This window comes from Ictalurus furcatus, chromosome 12, assembly GCF_023375685.1.
Source record: "Ictalurus furcatus strain D&B chromosome 12, Billie_1.0, whole genome shotgun sequence".
Taxonomy (NCBI): Eukaryota; Metazoa; Chordata; class Actinopteri; order Siluriformes; family Ictaluridae; genus Ictalurus; species Ictalurus furcatus.
Window position 1 is genome coordinate 18,146,456 of NC_071266.1, and position 12,000 is coordinate 18,158,455.

General features: G+C 39.2%; 1 protein-coding gene across 1 annotated transcript; it reads right to left on the bottom strand.

The window, feature by feature from the left end:
• Positions 1-5,390: 5,390 nt before the first annotated feature.
• On the bottom strand, positions 5,391-9,123 carry rab42a (RAB42, member RAS oncogene family a). Its single transcript, XM_053638731.1, has 2 exons — positions 8,298-9,123; positions 5,391-5,935 (listed from the first exon to the last, which is right to left on the bottom strand). The coding sequence occupies exons 1-2, from the start codon at positions 8,510-8,512 to the stop codon at positions 5,509-5,511; spliced, it is 642 nt and encodes a 213-aa protein (XP_053494706.1). The 5' UTR covers positions 8,513-9,123; the 3' UTR covers positions 5,391-5,508.
• Positions 9,124-12,000: the final 2,877 nt, after the last annotated feature.

The following is a 12,000-nucleotide window of genomic DNA, read 5'->3' on the forward strand; positions in this document are numbered from 1 at the left end:
TTTAAAGCAAAACATCATGGGATATGTAGCATGGCAATCGAATGATTTCATAAGATCACAAGAAGATTATTAAGAGACAGATCTAATTTTTTTTTAGCATCAGGATCATTTTTCAAGATGTGGGCAATAATGAACAAGATTAAGCACACAATGTATTTCGACATAAATAATTTATTTTACGCCACACATTAAATCACAAAGTAATCAGTGTCAATTTACAGTGTCCACAAGCTTGCACATAACGGCTGGAGGTGCTGAAGGTAATCTGAACGTTTTCTTGCTTTCATGTGTGTATGTTTTTTTTGCATGGGGGGGGATGGTCCTAGAGAAAGTAGGTCACTGCAGCTCATTTTCGTGCCACCACAAGGGAGCGCAAATGCAACCATTTCAGCAATGGTGAGCTTTTTTTTTTTGGTTCTTTGGATAGTTGGTTGATTGATTGGTTGGTTGGTTTTTAAATAACTATCAAACATTGAACAATCTGCTACAAATAATGAATGTGATGCTTAACTTAATTACCATCTATTTCCTTGTGTCTTACTTGCCATAATGATGTGATTGTAATAAATAAATAAAAATATACGTACATTAATGACATAGATTAGTTTGTATGTATTTTCTTTCTACGAATAATAAATATGGTGTGCCAAAACAAATGCTTTTTTAAATTTAGCATCTTGATAGCAATTCCACAGTAAGCTCATAGTGTCCCCTTGAACAAATCTGATATTGGTTAAAATCTATGGTTAATAAGTTGAGTATACGTTTTGCTGTTAAAACAGTTGGTCAGAAAATACGATGATATTGTAAATGTGTACATAAGCATTATTATTAATGAATTAATTTCAGTGCCAGCACAAGGGCCATGCATTAATACATCAAGTACAGCAGTAGTGAGATATTTTTATGTCAAGAAATCAAAACATACATTGCATAATCCGCTATAAATAATGACTGTAATGCAAAATATAAGATTATAAGCAATTAATTACTGCAGACATAACACTATGCACTTCTTCATAACTATCTGCTATTGTATAGTGATTGTACTGATTTGTTCATCATTGTCAGTGGACATCTTCATTGTTTTCCCTTTGTTAGAGTTGCAGTGTATCCCAGGATCATTTGGTGTGGAATGCTAGTCCATTGTAGGGTATCATGCACTCACACATTCACACACTCATTTACACCTATGGGGCAATTTAGAATCATCAATCCATGTACTAGCATGTCTAGAAGAGGTGAGAGAAACCCATACAGACACAGCAAGAGCATATAAAAGTCCACACAGATAGTAACCTGAGCTCAGGATGTAGCTAGAGACCCTGGAGCTATGAGGCAGCAATGCTACAGTCAGTGGATATGCATTTTATCTCCTATAAAAAATCAGCATATTGAAGAAAGAGTTCAGTGAATATTTCACACATATTTCTTTACACCGCAAATGTAGTCAATTGGCCAAGTTTTTTTTTGGTGTGTGCCCCTTTAGTTTATCACTGAATCTACTAATTCGTAATGAAAATCAAGCTCAAACAAAGTTCAAACCATTCCTCCAATAGCTACACAAAAATAGCTACTACACTCTTATTTCAAAAATAACTATCCACAATTTGTTCTGGTTTACTTAGAAACTTCTAACTCTCCATCCATCCATCTAACTCTCCATCCATCCATCTAACTGTCTATCCATCCATCTAACTCTCCATCCGTCCATCTAACTGTCTATCCATCCATCTAACTATCCATCCGTCCATCTAACTGTCTATCCATCCATCTAACTCTCCATCCGTCCATCTAACTCTCCATCCGTCCATCTAACTGTCTATCCATCCATCTAACTCTCCATCCGTCCATCTAACTGTCTATCCATCCATCTAACTCTCCATCCGTCCATCTAACTATCTATCCATCCACCCCACTCAAATATGTCAACCGTCCAAAGAAACCATCTGGTGAAACAGTTTTCATGCACCATGGTACAGCAATTATTTTACAGCCCCTATTGAAATCTACTTTATAAAACGTTTATACAAAAGAAACCCTGTTATTAATATTAGTCACCAAAAATGGTTGGAACACAAGCGATTAGTTGCTGGCACTGTGTCTATAGCAGCTTTTAATGATCTCTGTTAATGGGAGTACTGTCATTAACTCTTACCAGTCCTCTTGTTCAGTATTAGCATCTTCCATATTTGAGTCTGCAAAACTGGGAAAATATAATAGAATATTCTAGAATATAACAGAATATGGCTGATTTCCAATGGATTAATTGATTATGCCACGTGGAACAAATCAAACTGAGAGAAGAAACGGGTCACATACTTTTTAATACATTTGCACAGATGTATGTTTATGCACATTTGTAAATCTATAGTGATTATAGCTATGTGTCTAAGACGTCGGGTGAATGTGTTCTTTTGAGTTAAGATGTATAAACTCTTAGGTGCATAAGATGCACCCACTAGAGCCTCGTCAGACCAGGTACGATTCAGTATGCTGTATCCTGAATGCCCTTGTTTGCATTAGCTTTGCTGTTAGTAAGAAGAATGCGCTTACAGTACAACCCATAAGCACATGAGATACATGTTACTGAGTATCGCTGAAGGAGGACTGAATGGTGATGATGATAAATTGTGATGATGATAAGATAACTGTAAAGATGTCAATGGAAAAGTGAGCTGTAGTCTGTGAATGAGGTGCCAAGCCCATTTCATTTTATTAGCTGAAAAATCACTCGTGGCTGCTTACGAGGATTACACGAGTGTTAGGTAGTGTAACAGCTGTCTTACTTACAGTATGTGACAATTTAAATAGAATAAGCAAATTAATGTCAATATCATATAAGTAAAGAGGAGGACAAATCAGTAGTACCCTTGAACAAGCAGATTATTGCACACATTCAGAGATGACCTAAGTACCCGTTTAAATCAATTTGCTGGATGTGCATTATGCAGATTATTCAAATTACCTGCATTCATGCCTCTGAGATTGCCAGATTTGTCCTGAATAGAAACATCCAAGACCATCCAAGACCTGTCTTTAGCACTTGCCTTTGAGTACAGTGTTAAATCCTTACTGCACATGTATAACTCATCTCTGAATGTCTCCAGATTATGTTTTGTTTTTTAATTCATGATTAAATTAAAGAATTATTTTTATTTAGCCATTTTCCATCACACCTTCCTAAATCCTACTGCATGGTAACCTTTGGTTAAAAAAAAAATGTATTACTTATATTACTTATAATATATATGTGCGTGAGTCAAATGAAAACCTTAAAAGTACAACATAAATTAGATTCTAATATTTTTCTTTTTCTAGATGAATCCAGAGTTAAGCTCTGGAACACTTGCTTTGAACACAATGGAGATTATGTAGAAAAAAAATGTATACTGTTTATGGCACCTATTTACAACAAACAAAGCAAAATTATAACACATAAAACTGATTGATTATATATTATGTTAGCTACCATTTTAGGCTAGTTAACATCGCTAGCTAGGTGATAACATCATTTCTAGCTTGCAAGATGTCCTCGCTCTTAGGAAGTAAAAAGGCATGACCTTATGTTTATCCAATTAATAAACAAGTTAATATCTTCTCTATTTAGGTTTGATAATAACTGTGCAGTTTACAACCAAGCCAAAAACTTGGGAATGGGCAAACACAGAGCGTTTATAAAAATTTGTCTACTATTGTATGTGTATATATAATAGCTCTCAGTCAAGTAGAATTGAGATTGTACCTCGGATTTGACTTACTACTACTGGATGAGCAAAATGACCTAGATGACCCTTATAGATGCAACACCTCTGTAGTACTGTGCAACAGTCTTAGGCACATGCAAATAAATGCTGTAGACCAAAGATGCCTTTAAAAATAATAAAACTAAATGCTTCTACATTAAAAAAAAAAATACTATAAAGAGTCAATAAAATCAATATTTGATGAGATGACCCTTTGCTTTTTGAAAAAAAAAATAGTAATCTCGGGTAAAATTTGTGCAGTTTTATAAGGAAATGAGCTGTAAATTTTGCTGAGCATCTTGCAGAACCAGACCCAGTTCTTCTGGAGACGTTGAATGTTGCACTTTCTTTTTATTTTTTGCAGCAAAACCCAGCAACCTTCATTATGTTTTTTTTTTCTGAAAAGTAATCTCTTATGTAATATGCTGTTTTCTTTACTGACATACAAACATTTTCTGTAATATTTAATTTTGTGCTGGAAAACTAAAATGTTTTTGTACCGACTCGATAATGTAGAAGTCATCAAATAAAAATCTATAATGCAGTTTGTACTAAAAAAAAAAAAAAATGGGTGCCAAGACTTTTGCACAGTACTGTATATATATGCTTATAGCTAGATTGCATACAGTATGAAAAAATAGCCCATTTTTTTAAATGAAAGCCTGTTTCAGCTCACATTATTAAGAGTTTGGCACATCTAGAGCTGAATGTGGCTGTGTACCCATTCTCTGTTTTCACTGAGAGGAAGCTTGTAAAAATGGATTTTCTGAGAGGGTGCAGTAATGTTCAGGTCACAAGCCACCACAGAAGGAAGAGCTAGTGACAGAACAAATATGATGGCACTCAAATTCATTCTTCAATTTGCTAGAAAACTCAAGTTTGAGTATAAACTCAGAGGTGATAGATTGGATATTTCAGTTTGATGATAAGGTTCAGTTATTACATGATCATTCCTACAGTACCGTATTACAGTGCCAGAATTTTGGCACATGGCATTGCTAACATTTCAGGTACTAATGACAGACGCAGTAGCATACAGAAAGTGAGATCAGCCGGGAATCTAGGAATTTCTGTGTCTCAGTGTACAGCGTATACTTTTTCACAGCACCAAATTTGCCACTTAGTTTGACAGTTTTCCCACTGCTGATTTTGCATGATTCATTTACATGTTAACCACAATGCACATTCTTGATGGAATAATGAATTACATAATCTGCATGAAACCTAGCAAGTTCATGTGTATCTTCATGTGTGAGTTCATGTGAAGATATGTGACCGTGTTTGCACCAAATGAAAGTAAAGGTTAAACCATGGTGGAATAGGTGGAGTGGTTGGAGTACAGCATTCCGCAAAAAGAAAGTACACTACATTCCTCTTCAGTGATTTAACACTGTGTGACAAAAACAACAAGAGATTTAAAGCTCAAAAAGAATACAGGGAAAACAGAATTCCGCTGCCATCTCTTTCAACCAACGATGTCTCCAAGCACCTTCCTGCATCTTACTACTCTTGCTTAGAACCATGTGCTGTCCATCCAAGCTTATATTTATCCAACCTGAAGCCTATCCAAAAAGAAGGAGACCATTTTTTTTAACCAGTATTGCATGGTGCTTATTCATAGAACCACACGTCTCAAGATGGGGACAGACAGATAATGCAGGGACAAGCAGCGAGCTCGACTTGCAATACAGGAAGTGAAAGCGTGAACCCAGCAAGGACAACTGACTGACACAGGTGAGAGGTTAAAGGCGAACACCCCAAGTCAGCAGTTGCAGCTCTTCTCTCTCTCTGCCTCTTCCTCGGCTGGGTAAAGGACTTTAGCTGTGAGGCCGCTTTTGACACCGTCCCAGCCGTCACGCGCCGAGATCTCACCCATCTTCATCAGCTCATAGATGTCGCGTGCCAGAAGCTCGAAGGCGCGCTCCACATTGCTGTTGCACTTCGCTGACGTCTCCACATAGCGCACACCCAACTCGGCCGCCAGCTGCTCGGCCTCATCGCGGTGCACTTTGCGCTCTCGGCTCAGGTCACTCTTGTGGCCGATCAAGATGTAGACCATGTGGTGCGGCAGGATGTGCTCAGTGACTTCGCGGTACCATTCACGCACATGCTCAAAGCTCTTGCGATTGGTCAGGTCAAACACCAGGAGTCCGCCGACCGAATTGCGGTAGTAGGAGGTTGTAATGGACCTAAACGAAAACAGACACAAAATGCTTTAGACAACAGTGTTATCATTGTTGTTGTTTTTTTTTATTATTGATTTGATCATAGGATCTGATAAAGTTGTACTGATTTAAATGTGCTGTTCTGCCAAATCAATCAGTGGGCAACACGGTAGGTAGCACTGTCACCTCACAACTCCAGGGTCCCCGGTTCAATCCTGATCTCAGGTTACTGACTGTGTTGAGTTTCATGTTCTCCTCATGTCTGTGTGGGTTTCCTCTGGGTTCTCTGGTTTCCTCCTACCTCAGGTAGGTGGATTGACTATGTGCTACTAGGTGTGAATGTGTGTGCATGGTGCCCTGCAATGTACTGTTTTCCCATCTGGTATGAATTCTCTTGCCTTATGTGCATGTGTTCTCGGGATCCACCATGACCATGACCAGAATAAAGTGGTTTCTGAATATGAATGAACCAGTCTTTTATAACCTAAACATGACCATCTTATAACCATATGTATGACGCAGAACGCCTGTAAAACTGCACATTCATGCAGTTGGCTAATCAACCAATCATGTGGCAGCAGTGCAATGCAGAAAATAATGCAGATAGAGGTCAAGAGCTTCAGTTAATGTTCACATCAAGCATCAGAATGAAGAAAAAGTGTGATCTCTGTGACTTTGATCATGGTATGGATGTTGGCACCAGAAGGGCTGGTCTGAGTATTGCAGAAACTACACAACAGTCTCTAGAGTTTACACAGTGTGTGTGAAAAACTAAAAATATTCTGTGTGCGGAGGGTCTGCAGGCTGAAACACCTTCTTGATGAAAGAGATCAGAGGAGAATGACCAGACTGGTCTGAGTTGACAGGAAGTTTATAGTAACTCAAATAAGCACAGTTTACAACCGTAGTGACCAGAAAAGCATCTCATCATGCACAAAACATCGAACCTTCAGGTGGATGGGCTACAACAGAAGAAAACCACAACAGGTTCCACTTCTGTCAGCCAAGAACAAGAATCTGACACCATCATGGGCACAGGCTCACCCAAACTGGACAGTTGAAGACTAGAAAAAGACCAGGTGATTTTTTTTCTCATCTTTAACTGTCCAGTTTGGGTGAGCCTGTGCCCATGATGGAGTCAGATTCTTGTTCTTGGCTGACAGGTGTGGAACCCAATGTGGTCTTCTGCTGTTGTAGCCCATCCACCTCATCCTTCCTGGCAGCTTGAACCAGCTTGAATCTGCCCGTTTTCCTCTGACCTCTCTTATCAACAAGGCGTTTTTTGTTTTTCGCACCATTCTGTGTAAACTCTAGAGACTGTTGTGTGTGGAAAATATCCAGATTGCAACAGTTTCTGAAATACTCAAACCAGACTTTCTGCTACCAACATCCATGCCACAATCAAAGTCACAGAGATCACATGTTCTTCTTCATTCTGATGTTTGATGTGAGCATTAACTGAAGCTCCTGAATCTGCATTATATTTTGCTGTGTGCTGCTGCTATACGATTGGCTGATTTTAGATAACTGCATGAATGTGCAGATGTTCCTAATAAAGTGGATGGTGAGTGTATGTGTGTGTGTGTGTGTGTGTGTGTGTGTATGTATATATATATATATATATATATATATATATATATATATATATATATTTTTTTTTTTTTTTTTTTTTTTTTTTTTTTTTTTTAAAAGAAAACATTTTAAAGCACCAGATTAGCCTTATCATCTTATAAACCTCAACAAATCTTCCAGTTCCTGTAAGAGGTTCTTATGTTCCAGGAAAGAAAATACGATTTGCAATATCCTTTTGAATGTTGCATTGACAAATTAGTGTGAACTGAGGTTGTAAGAGCACAGGCGGGTGTGTACTTCTCTAGATGTGACTATGCCATGAGCTGTATGGGTGGATCATGAAGTGGGTTTGTTTATTTGCTCAATTCATCGAGTCATCAGGGAGCAAAGAATCAAGGAGTGTAGACACTGCCACAAATCACAAAAATTATGGATGCCAATATTTATGCACCGCGTACTTCAGTGTTATGGCGGAAAAAAAAATGTTGATGTTAATCTCTTGTCATGAAAATGCTGACGAGACTCAAATGAGGTTTTTGTGGTTTATGGTGCTACCGTTAGGCGTTGTTTATGCAGGAAGGTAAAAAAAATTATATGGACGATTCATATAAATGAAATAGCCCTATAGCCCTAAATAAGGCTGCCATATAGTATATTATATATTATATACTAAAGCTAATGCTTCATAGAGTTATTTAGAGGGTTTGTTTATGCAGGTGTCTCAGATGACGGAAGACTGTTTGCTAGCAGGACAGAAAACAGGCTGTGTGTGTGTGTGTGTGTGTGTGGTCGCGCGCGCGCGCATAACAAACACCTGAATCTCTCTTGCCCGGCGGTGTCCCACAGCTGCAGTTTGATCTTTACCCCCGGTTCTATATCGAGTGATCGGGCGTAGAAATCTACCCCGACCGTCGGATCCGCCACATCGCTGTACACGCCGTCCGTGAACCGTTTAAGCAGAGACGATTTGCCGACCGTCGAGTCGCCGAGCAGAATAATCCTGAACTGGTATTGCCACAGAATATCCATCGCATGGCGAGCTGAGATCGAGCGCTCAGGTCGAAGGTTTCTGGGAACAACAAAGCGCACGAACGCGGTGTGGCGCTCACGGCGAGGCCAGCGGGCGCGAGCCAAAACGAGCTTGGAGCGCGCGGGTGTGTGCGCGTGTGTGTGCGCGCGCGTGTGTGCCGTTGCAGTCACGTGGCCTTCGATGCGCTTCACTACCTCACGATCAGTGCGCTTTTGTGCCAAGAGATGCAAACACGCAATGCTTTTTTTGTTACTGCGCTCACGCACCGTAGAGGAAACAGGAAAACCCGGTGAAATAATACAGATAGGACATGCCCTGTACACGTAGCCCTATTATGTCATTCAGATATACTGAGGTGACCTTATTGCTTGTGTAAAGCAATTGTGATTAAAGTACAGCAACTGACACTGCGTTTAAGATATACCATCTTATGCACGTGTTGGCACACCAGGTCAAATTTTGAGGCTTTTCTAAATAAAATGTTTAAAAAAAAAAAAACAAAAAAAAAAACAGGTTGTGCAGGGAGCTACAACCTACACTGTATGGCCAAAGGTTTGTGGACAGCTCATCGTCACACCCACATGTCTGCTTGTTGAATATCCCATTCCATAAGTTGTCCCCCTTTGCTGTTATAATAAGCTCCACTCTTCTGGGAAGGCTTTCCACTATATTTGGGAGCGTGGCTGTGGGGATTTTTTATTTGTGTTCATTCAGCTACAAGAGCATTACTAAGGTCAGTCACTGATGTTGGGTCGAGGAGGCCCGGGGTGCAGTCGGTGTTCCAGTTCATCCCATAAGTATTCAGTGAGGTTGAGGTCATGGATCTGTGCAGGACACTTGAGTTCTTCTACTCTGACCTTGGTAAACCATCTCTTCATAGAGATGCTTTGTGCACAGGGATATTGTCATGCTGGAACAGGTTTGTGCCTCTTAGTTCCAGTGAAGGGAAATTGTAACACTACAGCGTACAGCATAGACTTTATAGACAATTGTACACTTACAACTTTGTGGCAACAGTTCGAGGAAGAACCACATATGGGTGTGATGGTCAGGTGTCCACAAATATTTGGCCATATAGTGTAGGGTTATTTTTAAAATAACCCTACACTTTTTAAATACAATTTTTATGGTCCACCATTTAATGCACCATTAGACCTACTGTGTATTTGCTGAATTTAACATGTTGGAAACGAAACAGAAAATTTGATATGTGCAAAAGTTTGAGCATCGTGTCAGTCAATACTTAAGAATACCCCCTTTGTCAGAAATCAAAGCCTCCAGATGTTTGGATTTTTTAAATTCTTCTTCAGCCAGCTAACACTCTTTGTATTCTTGTGGATGAGGAAAAGTTTTATTTATTTTATTTAACGATGAAATTCAATAATAAAAAAAAAAAGATTGAACAATTAAAAAAGATTGCGCCCATTGCAGGTTGTAATGCAGTTTTATGTACATCATTTCACCAGGATCAGGGATGCCCACATTTGCATAAGACTGCACCATAGGTCCAAGTTTGCAGTCCAGTTATTTAGTAGCCTGTAGCACAGGTTCCCAACCCTGGTCCTGGAGTACTCCCTTTCCTGAATATGTTAGTGTTTCCCCCACTCTAACACACCCATGACAACTAATCAGGTGTGTAGGAAGCAGGGAAGACACAAATAATGTATAGGACATGGACTCCAGGACCAGGGTTGGGAATCTGTGGCAGTTTTTCTCAATCCTGGTCCTGTGGTACCCCTTGCACATTTTGGTGTTTCCCTCTTCTAAATAAACCAGTTCTGGATTGTTAATTTGTGTTAATTAAAACCACAACAATGCACCCAGATTGAGAAACACATCTATAAGTAGATTTTTAATTCTTTTTTAAATCTGAGCTACCAAACAAGCGCAACATGGCATCCTGAGAACAGTTACTGATGTGGACATTGGCCCTGTCCATGGTACTGAAACCTAAACTAATGATCAAAGGACTGCCCTTTGCAAGGTTTTTTCGCTTTACTCCAAATGTAACTGATCATTCAACATGTGTTTGGTGTCTGAAATTTGCTTCTTTAGTTCTCAATGATGCTACATACCTGATCTAAATATTATAGTATTCCATTTTAAACCAGTCCCTGACCCATTTAAGAGCATATATATTCAAAATGTATATGTATAAACATTTCCTCCATGTTCTCCAATTTCCTCCTACCTTCCAAAAAACATACCAGTAGGTCAACATGTTATGTTAAAATGCCTGTAGGTGTGAATAACTGTGTGTGTGTGTGTGTGTGTGTGTGTGCATGATGCCCTGCATGGACTGGGGTCCCATTCGTGGTGTCTTCCTGCCTTGTGCTCAGTGTTCCTGTAATGGACAGGACTCAGCAGATGTGTGAGAATCCATGTGCAGGAGGTTTATTACACAATTCGGCACAATGTCCAGAATCAAGGTCAGAATTCAGGCAATAGTCAAACGTAGAGATCCACAGATAAATCAGTCCAATCCAAAGAACAGTTGTTAACAAGGAAAAGGTCAAACACAGCAATAGTAGTTACTAGATTAAAAACTCAACTTGAACATGCAGGAATGTAAACAAGACTTCACAAAGAATGTTTGTTAATAATGTGCTTATATAAGTTAAAGCAGGATGTAGCAGGAAGCTGTGAGTTTAGAAGAAGTGTCCTTAGTATTCAAGAGAGGGTGCCCTCTACAGGCGTAGAGGTGTAATGTCCCAGGTGGATGTGACAGTTCTGAGATATGTACAGTACATACAGTCCCCTCCAAAACTATTGGAACTGCAAGACCAATTCATATTTTTATTTTTGTTTTTGCTGTAGACTGAAGAGATTTGGGTTTGAGATCAAAAGATGAAGCAAGTTTAGCATTTCAGCTTTTATTTCCTGGTATTTATATGTAGACGTGTTAAGTGACATAAAACATAGCACATTTTGTATCAGACCACCAAATTTGTAGGCAAGCAAAAATATTGGAACATGTGATTGACAGGTGTTTCTTGTTACCCAGGTGTTTCCTGTTAGATTGATTGTTTAAACATTGTCATGCTGGAACAGGTTTGGTTCCAGTGTCTTAGTTCCAGTGAAGGGAAATGGTAATGGTGCAGCATGCAAAGGCATCCTATACAATTGTGTGCTTCCAACTCTGTGGAAACAGTTTGGGGAAGACTCACATATGGTTGTGATGGTCAATTTTCCACATACTTTTGGTCGTATAGTGTAGCACATCTGACAAAGCCTATCTTGCCTAACCCTAACCCTAAACTCTGGCCTAGCCTATATGGAGCTAGTCCCACCTGATCTTACTCGCAAAACAGGAAAATTGTTTACTGTTTTAAGGGCTACAGTCTCAAAATCATGGCAGCATATGTCAAACATGGACAAGCAACATTACCAAAGAGGTATGGCGGTGCAAGTTGATACTCACTGACAAGAATAGATGGACAATTTATTGGATAAATGCCTTAAAAACACAGCCATAAAAATAACCACA

Excerpts from the sequence above, each read along its gene's own strand:
- rab42a (XM_053638731.1), bottom strand. The coding sequence starts at position 8,512 with ATGGATATTCTGTGGCAATACCAGTTCAGGATTATTCTGCTCGGCGAC. Across the intron at positions 5,936-8,297 it reads GCCGGGCAAGAGAGATTCAG|GTCCATTACAACCTCCTACT; the intron begins GTGTTTGTTATG and ends GTTTTCGTTTAG.